Raw genomic sequence first — 19,091 nt, forward strand, 5'->3', positions numbered from 1 at the left:
CTTTATTATCGCCGAGTTTTACGAATAAGTTTTGAACTTTTCGAACTGATGTAAACATACTTTCCGAGTGACACATGTGTCTACTAGCGCCACTGTCTAAAATCCAAATGTCACTACAGTCAATGTCAACTTCAGGCACACTGTCATCACTGTCTTCAATGTTGAAAGCTCTTCCATTTGCAGTGTTGCCAGAGTTACCACTTCCACTTTGATGTCTAGCTCGACCACTTTCATGTCCACTATATCCAGATCCAGGAAAAACTGTCCCGCGCTCTCGTTCATTGTCATTTTGTCCACCGCTGCTGCTTCTATGAGTGTTACCTCCTAATTGTTGCCTTTTCGGACATCGGCAATCCTTTGCAAAATGTCCCCTTTTTCCACAATTATAACACTTCACATTTGTTGACGGTTTTCTTTGTGGAGGCCCTGTGTTTCTAAAATTTCTATTGCCAAACTTGTTCATTTGTGTGGCAGCTAAAGCATAATCTTCATTATGTTCGCTTGTACTTAAATTTCTTTCTTCATCAAGTAATCTCGAGGTCAAGTTTTCAATAGTCTGTCTAGCTTCATCCATAGACAACCAAGCTTGTCGAAATGGACCATATTTTGGTGGAAGAGTGCTCATTATTTTTGTAATAACAGCAGTGTCACTCAACTGGTCTCCTGAATTTTTAATTTGCATTGCTAGATTTTCAACCTTTGAAATATGCTGAGCCATTGAATCTGTGGGTAGCATTTTGTACTGATAAAATTGTTCGTGTACCAACATTTTATTTGTCTCCGTTTTTACGTCATAGATCGAGTTTAACTTGTCTAAAACTTGTTTACTGGTCTCACAGTTTTCTATTAGTGAAATTTGATTTAGCCCCATTGCTGCAGTTATTATACACATTGCCTGAGCATCTTTTTTATTCCACAATTCACCCTCTGCAAATACTTCTGGTTTCGGGGTACTGCCATCTGCAATTCCATACAGGCCTTTAGCTCGTAGGGCGCACTTAACTTGGAATTTCCACTGTTGATAATTTTTGCCTTCAAATTTAGCTATTTGAGCAATATTTCCCAGATCGACGTTACTCATCTTAATGGATTCTTCTTCAGAAAATCAGGTCCAACTAGTTTTAACCTCGACTTCTCTTCTCGATCCGTTGAGTTGATTCACGATCCTTTGCTGCCTCAAGCTTTTATTGACGCCTTTTTTATTTTATCGATCGATACGTCCGACACACGGGTTGCTTCACTTTTCACGTCCGACACACGGGTTGCTTCACCCTTTCTTTTACTTCACTGTCCAAACCACTCTGGGCCCATAACCTATTGGGGTGGTTGGATCTTGGACAGTAAAACACGTTTATTTAACTAACTAATAAACTTGTATTAATACTAAAAGAGAGGTGAACATTATTGTAATACAACCGACCGACCGACACACGTATTCTAGAACATTCGAACGTCAATTATTTTAGGTGGCGTTGCTTGTCAACCTGTACAATGTTGCCACTGTTACAACAGGTTATTTTATAAACCCAACAATGTCCATTAAGACATCTGACAAATGAAATATACTTGACTTGACAGAGGCAGATAAATTAGGTTGTCCACCGCCTACTATACTAGAAAGCCTGGCGGGAATAGTGGTGACAGTTTGTATTGTGGAAATTGAGTTTTTTGAGGATTAGTTGAATTTTTACGGTTTAAAATCAAAACTTGAGGTTATTTGCGTAAGTTATTTTTGTTTGCTGCCGTTCATAAGTTTTTCAAGCCACATTGTAACAGCAATTCAGGAAAAAGCCCAACCGTGACAGTTTTTTACTTTACAAAGAACCGGATCCAACTCAACAGTGGTTGAACACTTTGAAGTGGGATGATTTTACTTCAACACTACACTCAATGGTAAGTACAAGTGCTTTCTAGTACAATAAACTTATTAGGTACTTGTTACATGCACAGTGAGTTACATTTTAAAGCATCCTTCATTGTGAGAGCAACAAAAATAATTTTCAATAAATGTTCTTGGTAATAACATAAGAACCATTTACCAGTTTTGCTTACCTAGTTTCAAGGATTTACAGATTTTCTTACATTGAACAGTGTTTAAACTAGTTTGCTCTGTGTTGTACTTTCCAGGACAAATGTTCTAACCAATTTGTTTAGGCTGGACTTGATTGTTTATAAAAAAGCTCTATCTATACATATCTGGATCAGAAATGAACATTTTTTTGATTTTTCACTAACAACTTGCAATCAACTACACGAAACAATTAAAAAAATACATATTTCTTACTGCATCTGCATACGTTTGTGTATAAAACGAAAACCGCTAACGCTGCCATTAAAAGTGACATTTTAGGCTTTCTAGTATAGAGGGCGGTGGGTTGTCCCTTCATGTTGTTGTTTTGTTGTTATCTTATATTATCCACGGTTATCATTAACTGAGATATCAGGGTGTACTCATGAAAAGCGGGACACACTGTATAGGTATAAACAATCCTTATTTTCTGCCAATGTTACAGAAATAAATGTATTTACATAAATATTTATATGTAAAATTGAACTATTAAAACAGCATTACATTTTTGATATTGCCTGAGGTCTTGTAAATAATGCTAAAACACTCATACAATCTTGAATAATAATTAAACATCTACTTGACCTATTTTTCTGAATGGAATAGCAAATTGGGCAAATCAATATATGGAGTTTAAAAAAAAAGTAGGAAATATTGGAAGTAACACCACACCACGCAATATAATGTGTTAATTATGGCTCAAAAAATAATCTATAATGATAAAAAAAATTACCTACATAGAGTTCAGTTCAGTTCAAAGGAAAGTTCACATTTTGACTGAGGGAGCCAGCCCTCCTAAAAAGGACCAACTCAAAATGTTGAATTGGGCTTCGTAGAGGATGCGCGTTATTGTTATAAAAAATGACCGTTTTCATAGATTTTCTGAATACTACGCTGGCTCAAGACGTCGATATCCAACAAGGCAAAACTGGGTTTTAAGTGCTATATTTGTACTGTAGCATATTCACTGAGTGAAAACCAATTAATGAACGTAGCGCAACGGGAAAACTGAATGAACACCGAACGCGAACCGAGGGTTAACTGAATGAATAAAGACTGTCCTAGTCCTATATCCTACAGACCCGCTGCTCATACATGCTGACGCTCTGTCCGCGCCGTATACTGATAAGCAAATACGCCAGACGGAGATAGGGTGAAAGACAGGACCGGATTAGAAACATACTGACTTGATTCCCGGGGGAACACCAATAGCAATAAAGCTTTAAAACAAAACTAAAAATTTGCCGCATTTCAACCAGCATAATACTATAATATACAGGGTGTCCGGTTTTAGAGTGTTTTGACAGGAAAACGTCATTTTCCGGCTGGATAGGAAAAAACTGGTATACAATTCTAGAGGTCCATTTTTGGGAAAAGATTAATGGCAAAAACCGTATTTCGATATCTTGTCAGTTCGCGGCGCTAGAGGGCGTTTTTCAAATTTTGCCCATTTTGAAAACTGGGTGCTTGGTTTTTTGCTAATCTACCGTTTTCTCAAAAGTACAAGACTGTGCAAGAAAGCCAAGAAGGTGCATGCCAAAAATTCCAATATGGCCGAAATAGTCGTTGACAGTTTGCATTTGTTTGTATTGTGGAAATTGAGTTTTTCCATGATTAAATTAATTTTTAAGGTTTAAAGTCAAGACTTGGGATTACTTGCCAAAGTAATTTTTGTTTGCTATTATATATTGTTGTTTATATGTTTATTGTTCTAGTGAAAGTGTAGTTTGTGTTCATTTTATTGTGTTATCACTATTGTTATTGTTCTCTCATTGTTCTATAATTTGTTGTTGGTTTTTTAACTTAAATTCTATTGCCTCTACAATATGCCGTCCACTTGTTATTTGCCAAATTGTAAAAGCAATTTGGTGAAAGGCCCAAAAGTGTCAGTCTTTTACTTTCCAAAAGACCCTGCTCGAACCCAACAGTGGTTGAAAGCTTTGAACTGGAATGATTTTACTCCAACACAATACTCAGTGGTAAGTACAATATGCTTTCTCATTCAGTAAACTTATTGCCTCTTACATACATAGATATGTGAGTTACATTTTGAGGCCGCCTGCATTTTGAGAGCAACAAAGGTTTACTCTGAAGAAACAGGACAGCTTTTAGAAGTTCCATTGGGACATATACATTTTAAAAGAAAGGTCTTGGTAATAATATAAAACCCATTTACCAGTTTTGCTTATCTAGCTTCAAGGATTTCCAAATTTTCATTGATTGAGCAGTTTTCAGATTAGTTTGTTGTACTTTCCAGGACAAAGGGTTCTAACCAAACTTGCTTTGGCTGGACTATATTGAGTATAAAAAGCCATATCTATACATATCTGGATCAGGAATGAAGCGTTCTTTGATTTTTCACTCACAACTTCTAATCAACTACACGAAAAAAAAAAAAAAAAGACATATTTTCTACTGCATCTGCATAGGTTTGTGTACAAAACAAAAACCGCTAACGCCGCCATTAAAAGTGACATTCTAGGCTTTCTTGTACAGAGGGCGGTGATTTGATTCATTGTATATTGTAAGTTTGTATCATTTGCTTTCTCATATAATAAAGTAGATGTTTTTCTTCTTGCGATTGCAGTTGCTCAAGCAGTCGAGTGTAAAAAAGATGCTTTCCACAAGTATTAGGAACAACATTTTTCTACAAGCGGTTGAAAATTATACTTACCCCAAAAAAAGTCAATAATTCTTTATTTAAAAAAATAGTTAGCTTGATAGCTTGCCAAATCTAAATTTTTTTCTAGCTCAGTAGTACTCTTCAACACTAAGAGCAGTTCCTCTTTTAAGCTCTTCACCTGGTTTTCATTACACCAATTTGAAAATAAAACATTTCTTGTGTGCTGTTGATTTTGACGGTAATAAATTCAAACTTTAGGCGGTTGACTCGGTTGATACAACGAATTCAGGAAGTTCTTCATCTAATGAGTCCAATGACTGCATTTTGCAATATATTTTGGGATCAAATAATACTCAAACTGATGTACTTGATGCACGTTTTGTAATAATTGATATGTTTACTTGTGTGTGTGTTTTCGAAGAATGAATAATGTTCAATAGAATTCTTTTAAAATTTGCGCTCAAGGTTTCTCAGCAATTTCCAATTTTCTTCAGAATTATTTAGCCTAATTTGGCTAGTAAAGGTAGTTTTTCTATTCACTTTCTATTAACGAAGAAACGCGATTTCTGAGTTTGCGATAGCAAATTATCTGGAGATTACCGATTTAATATTTGGGTTTAATCATGGAATTCTTTTTATATTCTATGTGAGATTCGGCTGGCAAAGTCATTACCACAATGTGAATTTTTATAAGGTAAGTCATATACAACCCGGACGAAAGTTTAAACTAAAAGTAAATTTTGCAAATGTTTGAAATCCCAAGAATAAGAAAAAAGACGTGGAATTTTTTTACCGCCAGAATACCCAGCATTTAGCTTCATAATACTTATAATACTTTTTTTCCGTTTACTTTTTAATCGTAATTCCCTCAAAAATCATATAATTTCTGCCAAAGCAAATAAAAAACAACTTTGTTTCTTTTATGCAATATAATTAAGATCTAATTAAACGTTTTTAACGGTAAGTACTACTTAATAATTTCCTTACAAATTAACATCAAATCAGTATGTATTTAACAACAATCACATAAAACATGTGAACTCTTAACTAACACTGTAAAATCAAACATTCAAAAATCTTATTTCTTCTAATATTCTACAGTAACGCATTTTGTTTTTAAGTATTCATTTAAAGCCTCCTGGCCAAGATCTTTACCAAAACCACTCTGTTTACATCCTCCGAATGGGGCTGCCACATCAGTTTTATTATAAGTATTAACGAAAACTGTTCCAGCTTCAATACGATCAGCAAACTTTAAAGCTTTGGAAATGTCTTTTGTAAAAACGCCCGAAGCTAGTCCAAACTCGGTTGCATTGGCTCGTTTAATAACACCGTCAATATCCCTGAAAATTAAAAATTAAAAATGTTAGAGATACAATTATATCAGAGTCAATAGCTTTAGTTCAATTTCTCGTACTAAAACTACCAGAGACCCAAGCAAGTCTCTGGTATAATTTGTTCCAAAGATTGAGGAAAAATTCTAGTTGTAAACTTCAAATCTTCCAGTGTCCTGCCTGTAGCCAAATATTGCAATGTTAACTTTTTGTGAGGCGTTATAGCTTGCCTCATAACAGTGTCTTGGCAATAAAAGGTGTAACCATTCTTAATAACTCCAGGTAAGTTGGTCCGTCCATTTGTAAATAGTTCTTCCAATCTTTTGGATAACACTGAAGTTTGGTTAGTAAATGGCTTCGCCCAAATGCTTCTCTTGCGCTTTTTCCTCTTCGCTAGAACACACATCTTACTGCCATTGCCTCAAGATCCTCAATAGTTGACATGTCGAGCACAAAACGTACACCTTCGAACAGAGCTACCGCGTGACTGATTCTGTTACTGTTGTAGTGTTTTTTATTTAATTAGATAGGAAATTTAATGGAGATTCCAAAAATGTGGTTATGACAGTCGTTTTCCTCACTTCAAGTGGGCATTACAGGCGATTTTGTCCTTTCGAACTGTGTTTTTAACAGTTCAAATTTTCACACCAGTTTTCTTCCTGACTTTACCTGATTTTGTAGTGTTCTATGTCGTTGGATAGGAAATTTAATGGAGATTCCAAAAATGAGCTTAAAACAGTCATTTTCTCACTTCAAGTGGGCATTACAGGCGATTTTGTTCTTGACTGTCGAACTGTGTTTCTGGCACATCAAACTTTGATACGCCTTTTCTTCCTGAGTTTACATGATATTGTAGTGTTTTTTATGTCATGAAATTTAAAGGATTCCAAAAATGTGCTTAAATTTCTTAGTTATTTTCTTACTGCAAGTGGGTTTTACAGGCTATTTGGTCCTTGAGTGTCCTTTCGAAATGTGTTTTTAACAGTTCAAATTTTCACACCAGTTTTCTTCCTGACTTTACCTGATTTTGTAATGTTCTATCTTAAAACAGTCATTTTCTCACTTCAAGTGGGCTTTACAGGCGACTTTGTTCTTGACTGTCAAATTCTGTTTCTGTTTCGTGACACGTGAGTGTTTCTGTTCTGATTTTTTTATCTTTGAAGAGGCTTCGTCAATAGTAAACTATCTCCATGACGAGAGGGGCATGCCAAAATTATTTTCATAATTTGCTTGGGAGGCTAGACGACAACTATACTATACTGTTTAATGTAATTACTTTTTTTAGATAAGATACTTTAATGTGAACATGTAAAATTTCCTGCACTGTTTTGCATGCGGAAAAGCACTAACTACATACAGAAATAGACAAAATATTGCAAAGTAAACTCTTGACAGAGAAAACCGAGTTAATTTTAACGATCTGAAGCTCTGTTGATCAAATAATAGCTGTTCTTACCCATTATTAAATCTGCTGACGATCATAATAGGACCAAACGATTCTTCTTTGGCAATATACATGTGATCTTCAACTTGACTGAATATGGTAGGTTCGAAGAAGTATCCTTTCCTGTTTACTCTTTTTCCGCCGTATACCAATTTAGCGCCCTCACTTACTCCTTGCTGGACGTACTCCAGTAATTTGTTTAAGTGCGCCAAGTGATTTTGTGGTCCGTGGGATGTAGACTTATTCAACGGATCGCCGATGGCAATTTTTTTCGTTTCCGCCACTACTCTTCGAACAAATTCGTCGTGGATGGAGTCTTCTACAAAAATGCGACCGGCCGCTATGCAGTTTTCTCCTTTGTTAAAGAACACAGATTGCATTCCCTAAAATGCACCAAAAAGGCCATCAATTGAGCATTCTACTAGGAAAAAAATAGAAATTGTAACTTACCAGTCTTACAGCCTTATCTAAATCACAGTCATTAAAAATAACTAAAGGAGATTTTCCACCAAGTTCCAAAGATACTTTTTTCAAGTTGGATTCGGCACAGCTCTTCATTATGACTTGTCCTACTTCAGTGCTGCCGGTGAAACCAAGCTTTCGGACTAGAGGATGATGGGCTATTGCATTACCGGCTTCAGATCCTTTAAAAAAAATTGTTTATTTTTTAAAAATTCTTCAAACCAGAGTTTTTAAACTAATTTTCATCTTTTCTTTTATTTCATATATCTAATAAAAGATGTATGATGTATTGTGTGTTAAGTATAGTGTAATTTATCTAAAAATTAGGTAAACAAGTTTTGTTAATCAAATTTAGAGTAAAAAGATTTTAATTCAAATTGAATTTACCTTTTCCTGGTACAACATTGATCACTCCTGGTGGAATTCCTGCCCTCACGGATAATTCGGCAAACTTTAAGGCTGTGAGAGGGGAAACTTGCGCAGGTTTTATGACGACAGTATTTCCGGCTGCCAAACAAGCCGCCATTTTCCATGATAACATCATGAGTGGATAGTTCCATGGTGTAATCAAACCGCACACTCTAAACAATAAAATAGAATATTTAGCTTTGCTAAAAATGTAAAACACACACACAAAACATTTACTTTTCTATATTACATTGTTACACGTCACGGCATCCAAGTTGAATTTTATGGATTTGATGTCAAGTTGTTTGAAATTCATGTAAACTTAAAACTTTTTTTTAAAATTTCATGTTTTTGAAGGCAATTTTCAAATTACAGTCTTGTAATTTAACTAAAAAATCATGTAAACCGACTTAAAAGACAAATTTTAAGCCTACAAGACAATTTTCATGTTTTTGAAGGCAATTTTCAACACTTAAAGTCTTGTTAAGTTGTCTGAAAATAATGTAAATTGACTTAAAAGATAAATTTTAAGCCTCTAAGTCGAATTTTATGTTTTTGTAGCCAATTTTCAACATTAAAGTCTTGTAAGTTAACTAAAAAATCATGTAAACCGACTTAAAAGACAAATTTAAGCCTCCAAGACACATTTCATGTTTTTGAAGGCAATTTTCAACACTTAAAGTCTTGTTAAGTTGTCTGAAAATAATGTAAATTGACTTAAAAGATAAATTTTAAGCCTCTAAGTCGAATTTTATGTTTTTGTAGCCAATTTTCAACATTAAAGTCTTGTAAGTTAACTAAAAATCATGTGAACTTACTTAAAAGACAAATTTTAAGCCTCCAAGACACTTTTCATGTTTTGAAGGCAATTTTCAACACTAAAGTCTTTTAAGTTGTCTGAAAAATCATGTAAATTGACTTAAAAGACAAATTTTAAGCCTCTAAGTCGAATTTTATGTTTTTGTAGCCAATTTTCAACATTAAAGTCTTGTAAGTTAACTAAAAATCATGTAACTGGCTGAAAAGACAAATTTTAGGCCTCCAAGACACTTTTATGTTTTGAAGGCAATTTTTAACACTTAAGTTGCTTGAAAATCATGTAAACTTACTTAAAAGACAAATTTTATGCTTCCAACTCGAATTTCATTGATTTATCATTAAGTCTTGTAAGTTGTCTTGATTTTACTTAAGGTCTAATTGGTCAAAACAGGACACATTCTGTTACTACTGCCAAAATAAATAACTGCATTCAGATATTTAAATAAATAAATCACATGCTTTTGATAGATTTATTTACTATAATATTTACACGTTGACTTTTGCTCTGCAGGAAAATTAGGAATTATTAATAAGTTTGTTTTTAGACACTGTACGACGACTAGCAGCTGTTTATTAACACAAACGATAGACATACGCGTTATAAAGTCGCAATAAATTTCAGTGCAAGCACTATGGCACGTTTCCAAATGGAAATCTATTTATTAATTGACAAATTAATAATATCAGTTTCAGAGAATATGCCACGATGAATTTAAGGCAGTTTAAAGTAACTGTTCACAGAAATCGAGACAGAAAAATTGATGTGTTTTTTAATACTTTTTATCTGCGAAAATTCCTTGTCCAAATTTACAGGCCAAAAGTACGGGCCAAAGATTAAGTTTTAATAACAATGAATTCTTCATTGTTATACAGGGTATCAAAGAATGTTTTGCAAAATTATTGCAAAGCGATTGAATTTAAAATAGCTCAGATCGTAAGCTTTCCAAAAATATGGTCATTTAAGTTAATCGGTGGCACCGTTTGGCCGCTAGAGGGCGTCAAAGTCAAGCTTCACAAACCTTCAAAATGATTTAACCACTTTTGCTTAACCTAAAATAACTCAATTATTTTAAAAAAAAATTTCACTGAAGGTAAAATATAGTCCACACCAAAGGCTTTTCAACGGTATATTCAAAAAATATCATTGGTGTGATAGTTTGACCGCTAGAGGGCGTTAAATTTAAGCTTTTTGACAATTTTGCTTTTGACACAGTTTTTGAGATAATTCCCGGAAACTAAAAATTGTTTTTCACTGTTTTTAGACACCCTTACTAATTTTGACGGTTTCAGTGCTTGGCACCCTTATAAAATGACATTTTTACAAATGACACTTTACATCATTTTTGTATCATTAACCTGAAGAAATTTAGGCAGTGAAAGTTTATTTTAAAAATTCAAAAATTTTCTCTAAATAAATTCAAAGGTACCAACAACCACCCTCTAAATTTTTAGACAATTTTTGTTTTTTTCAATTTTTCAAAGACAAACGGTGCCTGGTAAAGCAAAAATTTCAGATCTCTTACTTGAGAGTTCCTGAGATATTTCGCAAAAACTACAAAAAACCAAGGTCAACTTTGACGCTCTCTAGTGGCCAAACCGAGAAACTTTGCTGTGTTTACTCAACGTCACGTGAAATCAACATTCATTAGCTATCTTTTGTTATATGGCTCGTATATACAGGATGGTTCAAATAAGCGAGTTATTCACGATTTTCTGCAAAAGTGTAGGAAAATTCTGCTCAAATTAGGAATTTCTGCTCGATTTGAGGGGCGGAAAAAAACCACAAACATACATACCCAATGGGTTCTCGTTTAGTAAAGCTCAGATTTTTGTTAGGACGAGCATGAGAAACTGGGATAGTAGATCCTTGAATTTTGTCAGTCCATCCAGCGAAATACCGCCAAGTTTCAATACTCATTCCTACGTGTGTCTTCAGGGCCAAAGTATAAACAGCTCCCGAATCAATGCTTTCTATAGTAGCTAACTCTTCTTTGTGTTCCTGCATAAGATCGGCTAGCCTGTAATGTAAATAATGATGACAACCCCTAACTTGTATTGAAAAACTTACTTAAATAACAGTTGACCTCTTTCTCTGGCACTAATTTTACTCCATTCGCCTTCTTCAAAAGCTTTCTTGGCAGCTCGAACGGCTTTGTCTACATCATTAACTGAAGCACACTGAACGTCGCATATAGTCTCCTCGGTAGCAGGATTAATGGTAGGAAGAGTTCGGCCATTTTCAGCGTCAATAAATTCCCCGTCGATAAACAACTGACAGGGAAATTTAATTTTTCGTTTATTAACATCTAGTTCCACAGCTCTGTATTCAATTTCCACGTTGCCAGTACCTCCTCGGGATTTCAGAACTACGTTCTGAACGAACTCTGAGAAAGTAGGAGCCAGAAAGACGTCTTCGTTTTCGAGTTCCGTTTTGAATACATCTTTGACTTCTTCAACCAATCTGGAAATTTTGATTTACTACTCTGATATTGAATCATTTTGGCGGTTATACCTTACTACGTCCATTGAACCAGCACCGCTAGCAAAAAAGTCAGTATCATCTTCAATATCGACGTTTAAAATTGATTCCCAAATGTCTCTAACTTCTTCAATTTGAGATTTCTCTTCGGGAGTGTAGTCTATTTGGATTTGTTTAGTTTGTTGGTCTAAAGTAGCAGCGTTCTTCATTCTACCTGTTTAATTTACAGTTTGACCATAAACATTTTTCTAGGTTTATTAATTAAAATTACCTCCTACTTTAACTCGTTTAACGTTTACGTAATCGCCGTCAGAGCCTCTGAGTAAAGGACCACCTTCATGAATTATTCCTGGAGTAGTTCCTTTGATTTCAATCTGAAAATGGAGAGTATTTATCTAATATACGAGAACAGAGCAGTTCAAATTTAAGCACCTCTTTTCCAATAGGAATTGCTCCTTTCCATAAACTAGACCCGAAGAGTAAACCTTCCTGAAAGTCTTCACCACCAGGTACTCTAATTTGACAACTAGCTCCAGGTACCGAATCCATGCCTCTGATGAAATTATGAAGTTCAATGCCGGTTTTCGTAAAGTCGATCTACAATTTCCAGAAAATTATTTTAAAACACTGTTTTCATTAACTCTGTATTAACCTTTTGTAATTCTGGTTTGTTCAGCATTGGATCATAGGTCGCTCCTTTTTCGCTTTGAGGATTTCGAGGCGCTGACCCGTCAGCTACCATATCTACAGCTCTAGCTACAGCAGACACTCCAACAGGATATAAAAACCTAAATAACATATTTTAATTGACGTTTCAACTTTTTTTTAAAGATCAACTAACCTTTTGTATAAAGTGTCTACAGTGTCGTCCTCTAGAACTTCACATTCTTCTTGCAACAGAATAGGTCCGGTGTCCAGACCGTCATCGGCCCAAAATATTGTCAGACCTGCCTTTTTGTCGCCACATATCAACGTCCTTAAAAATTATTTAGATTACTCACAATTAATAAATTAATATGATATTACCGTTTTATTTGAAAAATTTGGAGAAGGTAAGGCTTAATAAAAGTCAAAGTCTAGTTTTGACTAAATTGTAGAACTTACCCATTTGAACCGTCGCGTCGTATTACAGAAAGTCGAGCTTAAGTCTAATTACAGCTTAGGCTAAGTTGAGGTTTGAATGTGACAGATTAGGTACAAAATAACACAGTCTAAACTAAACTTCTCTAAGTTGTTCTTAAACTCAACTTAGGACTTAGCCAATGTTGGGGAAACGGACATAAGGCCCAGTTGTACAATCACAGTTCAAACACCGGTTCAGTTAAACTTTGCCATATGAAATATATTGCTGTCAAAGTGACATTTCTGACTTGAACCAGGTTCAAAGGTTAAACCACTGTTGTACAATTGGGCCAACAAGTGAAAGAAGTCACCCTCTAAACCACACTAAACTTAAGCTTTACTTAGCTCACACTAAATATCAGTAAAAGCTATTGTCCTAAACATGTTACTAGACTTTGTCCTCTTGAAAACTCGTAAATCTGTTATTTTGACAGTTACGTCAGTCTAGTTGTTGACTGTTTAATTGTTTTTTGAGCACCATAGTATGTCTATAGTGTCAACTGTCAAAACGGATAGATCTTAAGGAGTACTAGTGAGTATCCTTAAATGTAGCTAAGAGGCATTATTTGTAAGAACAATATTTGGCTTAAAAGATGTCATGTCATAAAATGCGTTGAATCTCCCATAAGACGTTTTGCTTTACCTATATGGCCTTAAGAAAACAAAATCGTTATTTTTTTATAATTGTATCTAGATTTTCATTCTCCAAACATAGTTATTACCAACGATTTAACGTTAGTTTTAAAAACAGTGAAAGAATAACAATTTGTTAAAAAACGCACTTTTTAAGCCATTATTTAACAGTCTAGTGAGAAATCCTTTTCACACTATAACTATAATACAAGATAATTATGACCTTCATGGTAATAGTTAAAAATTTCATGCTTACCAGTTTATTGAACTCGCTCCTCTATGTCGTGGTAATATAGAAGGGTGGTAGCAAATACTTTTCAATCTAAAACAAGCAAAAAATATTTTAAGTTAAAATTAAAAAGTAATTTTAAAGAAAGGGATGATATTAAATTGAAGGTATATCGCATAAACATTTGTGCAAAACTTGGTTTTTTCTAAGTTTGACATATAATGTTTTATTCCATACCAAACGAACGTTCGGCAAACAAAACCATGTCAAATGTCCACGTCTGTCTTTTTTGAATTAGACCGTCTCTCTACAGAGTATATACAGGGTGTTCTCAGTAAATCTCAGAAACTATAATTAATAGAGCTTTAGTTAAGTTAGTCATTACATTCGGAGATATCTGACAAAACCGAAAAAGTCTAATTTCTATTTTATTTTTTTACCAACTTATTATTGATTGTTTTGGAAAATTAATGGCACTTTCCGGAGAAATCACCCTCAAATCGAAATTTTCCAGCACTTTTCCAGAATACATGATAACTCGCTTATTGAACCATCCTGTATATACGAGCGATATAACAAAAGAAAGCTAATGAATGGTGCTCTCACGTGACATTGATCAAACACGACAAAGTTTCCCGGTTCGGCCGCTAGAGGGTGTCAAATTTGACTAATAAAAAGTCCAGGTCCGCATTTCAAAATTTGAAGTTGATGATGGTATCTAAAAAACGAAACGTCGAGGCTGAAATTAAAACTATTTTCTTGAAAAAAGTGCCATTGATTTTCCAAAATAATCAATAATAAGTAGTAAAAAAATAAAATTGAAATTTGACTTTTCGGTTTTGATCGGATATCTCCGCATGAATTTGATGATTTTTTGATTTTTTTTTTACCCAATTACTTAGCAATAAAATGCGCAACTTTGGCCTCCATTTAACTAAAGCTTCTGTCAACTATAGTTTCTGAGATAGCAATGCGAATGCCCCTATATACAGGGTGTTACAAATTTGATACATTAGTTTTGTTTATAGAGCCCTAGTTAAATAGACGCAACGTTAAAAAGTTGCGCATTTTATTGCTAAATAATTTGGTAAAAAAAAATTAAAAATCTATTACATTCGGAGATATCAGATAAAAACCGAAAAATTTAACTTATTTTTTATTTTTTTAACTTTATTATTAAGTAAAATTAATGGCACTTTCTGGAGACACTTTTTTCTCTAGTCAAGAAAATAATTAGTGTTCCGCTTTCACGTTTGGTTTTTTAAATACCATCATCAACTTTTACCGTGTTTGTCATTTATAGTTTCTGAAATAGGCATGCGAATGCATCGAACTTATATTCACCCTGTATTACTGAAAGTGCAATAATATCGATGTTTTAAAATTATTTCATCTCTGTAAATTGAATGTGTTAATTTAATTATACTATTATTTGAGGTCAAGGCATAATATTAATATTTCATTATTATTAAGTCCGAGTAAAACTAGAAAAAACGCTTAAACGTCAATAACAAATTAAATTTGTGCATTATATTCTATTCAAATTACTATGTAATTGAAAGTCAACCATAGACGGTTAATAATGGGATCTAATTATTTCCATAATGGTATTTCTGATGTGAAACAATAGTAACCGCAACTGTTCGATACGACCTTCATGGTTTTGTAAAAGGAATAATTGTTTTCTTTCAAATTACATGCCTACAGCACTATTTCTAGGGAGAAAAAAAAATTGTGCTGTATACTGCTAACATTCCGTCCACCAAATATGTATTTGAATTGTTATACTACCTTTAACAGACATTGTATGGTTGTCCTAAATTTAAATTGACTTTAAAGATATTTTACCTTTAGACAAAAAGCTTAGCTAAGCTTTATTTAATAGACCTTTAAAATTTAGCAAATTATTCTGTGAACGAAACCTTAACGAGATATTATTTGAAAAATGTAACTTTTGGAACAACGATTGTCAAGTTCAGACTTTGATACGAAATAGCTATTCCAACTTGTCATTTTAACTTTTTAACAAGTATAGTAACACTCACTCACCTGGGGTAATTTATTACTTCCATAGGAATAAATTGAGAACAGTAAGGCAATACATTTAATTCGGCGTTCACGCTTCGATACTTGTCCAGGACTTCCGGAAGTGGAACTCCTTTACTTCTCCAGGCTTTGAATTTGAAACATGGTATGTCGTTCTCGTTTGCAGCCTTAGCTATAACAATAAAAGAATTAGTTTGCATTTTTGTACTAACAGAAAAAACTCCGTATATTTTATTTAAGGTTTTATTATGATTAAAAATTACCGGGTGATTAAATAGGAAATAGTATATTACGTACTCAGGTGGGAAGTTTGTTTTTGGTCGAGAATTTAGATACTGTACTGTAAACTTTCAAGAGAGAAAAGAATGGTTACATTTTAAAGAATTTTTTTGAGAATCTAGGAACTCATTTGCATTGTTTTTAGTCAAATGGTGAATTTTGAATTTTTGTTTATATTATTTCTAACCTTATTTGCAGAGATATCCCAAAACCGAAAAAACATTTTCATTGCGACTTTTTATCAATTGTATGCCTGGAATATGCCTGGCAGTTACTTTCAGACAGAGGTATATTCTCAAATATATGCCAGATATGTGCCCAGTATATGAAAGTATATTCCCAATACGTGCCTGGCATATTACTTTGTCCTTTTAGTTCATGTGCCAGGCATGTTTCTCAGGAATCTAAAAACAACATTGATGTAGGCGGAAATTTCAAAATTGTATTTTTTTTGTAATTTCAGTAATTTTTGTAGTTTTTGTTTGGTTTACCGCGTTGTAATCTTCTTGTGCTTGAATTAGCTCAACGGCTGAATGCATATTTTGCTTTTCTTATATCCATTTATAATTTATACTATATTTTCACTATTCTCATTTAATCATTCAGTTTGAAATAGTGGGTTATATCTTGTAACAATTTTACGAAACTGTTTGCAATTTATAACAAACTATACTATAGAGACCAGTTTTCACTTCTCAGACATACCTCTGGCATATACTTATTGGAATATTTAAAAAGTTAAATTTGTACAACAGCCAGATATATGCCAGGCATATTCTCAAAATCAAATGCGGCTAATCATATACCTTAGCTTTGAATACTGTCAAAAATGCCCTAATTTTAAAGCCAATGACAAAATGGTGACAGTTACAGCAAAACGGACACCAGATTCATGTTTTCCATGCCAAAATTAGTTAAATAGCACCTTGACACATCTAAATCTAATATGGCGGCGGTCAGTATTGGCGTTTCAAGATAAGAGATACTCCCTCTGGTGATCTGGTGAAAAATAATCCCAGTTTGCTTTATAAACTATCTCCCGGAATGTGTCTTATATTACAGGAAATACAGGGTGTTGAAGTTTTATAAAAAAAAGAAGGTTGCCAATTTTACGAGCAATCAATTCTTTTAGTCCAACGTTGCAGAAAATGCATTAAAGTCAAAGGACATCATAATGTTTAGTTCTTTGTTGCTTACAATTAGTTTATTGCCTCGATAAGTTCGAAATTCGATTACTCGAAAACGGTGCGTAAGAAGAAAAATTTCCAAGAGACCTTTTTCTTCAAAATTAAACGGGAAATGGAAAAATTAATTCTGGCACAGAACATTTACAATTGTTGGAGAATTTTACATAAATAGTTGTAAAAAATACTTGTCTCTTCGTCCAGATGTTATTGATACAGATCGTTTTTTCATTAAATATCAAAATGGAGTTTGCCACAGAGATGTAATGGGTATTCACAAAATCTCAAGTATTCCCAAGGAAATAGCGTTGTTTTTGAAATTGGCTGATGTCAAAGAATATACTGGTCACTGCCTTCGCCGAACCTCTGCAACTCTTCTTGTAGATAATGGTGGAACCATTTGCTCATTGAAAAGACACGGTGGTTGGAGGTCTACAACTGTAGCAGAAGGCAAGAAATAAAAATGACAGGGCAATGAAAATTCTGGATGTAAATGATTGTAATTTAATACCAATGGAGAACAATACCACAGATGATATCAGAGAACCAGTAATTTCAACAAACCCACAATAACAACTACTTTAAATGTAGACCATGAAGTAAAGGGGCAGGAATTTCATTTATGGCAGAATTGTAAATTTGAAATTTGCTCATTTAAACTGACGGTTCACCGACAAAGAAAATGTGTAGATTATTAGTTACATTTTTCTATTAATTGATATTTTAATTTATGTTAATTGTGTTGTGAATATAAAAAGTTTGTAATGCAAGGAATAAAGCAAACAAACATGAAAAATCAGTGGTTTATTATGCCTAATGAAAAAGTTGAATTTATAAACTCAATAGGAAGATTTCAATTAAATGCTATAAATTAAGAAAACTAAGATACTAACCTAGAGGATCTTCCCGTTTTCCTTTATCCAATATTGTAAAAACTCCTACAATTTTATGCCCATGGCTTATTAGCCGTTCCATAACATCAACCGCAAATGCACTTTGGCCTATAATAGCCACTCGAAGGGAAGTCCTACTAGGACTGTTGTTTTGCTAGAGTTTCAAATATCCATTTAAATTTCCATTAGAATAACGTAACAAATGCAAAACTTACATTGGGTGGCATTGTTTTTTTTTTGTAAGTCACTAGTAACTAGAAACAGAGTCAATCAAACAAAACCAACCGCACTTTACGCTCATTAAACTCTTAAGCCGACACCACAAAGTTCCACACTTCCAGCATCCAACTGACCGTCACTCAATCGGCAGTCAATAATTTATATACCGAATCATAGGCTTAAACAATCTTATCTCTTGAAAGTCAGAACCCTGATACAAGTGTGCATGTGTGTACCCTTTCTCTTTTCAAAATATGGTAAATAACATACAGTTTAGATTCTTCACTAGCAAGTATGTCATGCGGTTTTTTATTCGGTTTATTAAAGGGTTTTATAGAACAAACACCCTGTCAACTTACAATTTGGTCGGTCGAAGCCAAACTGAATCGATGACACAAAGAGACTAAAGAACAAAAAACTAGTTTCCACAACTGTAGTTTAGGGCCTGAGTTCTGGGAGATGAACTGGAAGGGTTAAATGGTGCACAAACCAAAGTAATGAAAGTACCGGCCAAGATTTTTAGTATTTTCACAGTTCATATTTGATTTGATTGCTTTAAATAATGCATACGTAACAGTTTGATAATTAGATTATACTTCTATAGAAACTACGGAAACTATTAGGCTAAACAGTATAATATGATATAACGTTCAACTACTAATAAGTATGACATTTCTGGTAGCGTGGTTGAACAGAAATCGAACTATCAGCTGCTCGTTTATTTCCATAAAGTAGAGGTAATTAAACATGTTGCAAGAAACGGTAATTTCGAAGGCTTTTCAGTTTGCTTAACAAGTTTTGTAGTGTATTTCCACCAGTGGTTGTGTTCAACTTGTGTTTAGGTCAAAA

General features: G+C 33.9%; 2 protein-coding genes across 4 annotated transcripts in view; both read right to left on the reverse strand.

Moving 5' to 3' along the window:
* inaE (inactivation no afterpotential E) overlaps window positions 1-3,170 on the reverse strand; it is a 49,254-nt gene extending 46,084 nt beyond the window's left edge. The window contains exon 1 of one of the 3 annotated variants that reach the window (XM_081975315.1): window positions 2,806-3,170. The gene's annotated coding sequence lies outside the window, so the exon portion shown is untranslated. Of the gene's footprint in view, window positions 1-2,801 lie in introns of all 3 variants that reach the window. The other 2 variants (XM_081975316.1, XM_081975317.1) reach the window with 2 other exon arrangements.
* Window positions 3,171-5,601: 2,431 nt separating this feature from the next.
* Window positions 5,602-18,782, reverse strand: LOC145725988 (cytosolic 10-formyltetrahydrofolate dehydrogenase). The gene is made up of 15 exons (XM_081974910.1): window positions 18,239-18,782; window positions 18,024-18,177; window positions 15,671-15,839; window positions 13,649-13,714; window positions 12,479-12,613; window positions 12,290-12,425; window positions 12,070-12,234; window positions 11,909-12,011; window positions 11,671-11,851; window positions 11,227-11,619; window positions 10,955-11,176; window positions 8,319-8,512; window positions 7,920-8,113; window positions 7,482-7,852; window positions 5,602-6,034 (listed from the first exon to the last, which is right to left on the reverse strand). Exons 1-15 carry the CDS (start codon window positions 18,248-18,250, stop codon window positions 5,779-5,781), a joined length of 2,751 nt encoding a protein of 916 aa, XP_081831036.1. The 5' UTR covers window positions 18,251-18,782; the 3' UTR covers window positions 5,602-5,778.
* Window positions 18,783-19,091: the final 309 nt, after the last annotated feature.

The sequence above is a fragment of the Ips typographus genome, linkage group LG3 (assembly GCF_016097725.1).
Source record: "Ips typographus isolate SLU linkage group LG3, UJ_Ityp_2.0, whole genome shotgun sequence".
NCBI classification, from domain to species: domain Eukaryota; kingdom Metazoa; phylum Arthropoda; class Insecta; order Coleoptera; family Curculionidae; genus Ips; species Ips typographus.

What these genes read in the sequence shown, in the direction of transcription:
- LOC145725988 (XM_081974910.1), bottom strand. An exon ending in CAATTCCTATTGGAAAAGAG is followed by an intron (nt 12,012 to 12,069) that starts GTGCTTAAATTT and finishes CTCCATTTTCAG; the next exon opens with ATTGAAATCAAAGGAACTAC. An exon ending in GTCAGCAGATTTAATAATGG is followed by an intron (nt 6,035 to 7,481) that starts GTAAGAACAGCT and finishes TTTAATTTTCAG; the next exon opens with GGATATTGACGGTGTTATTA.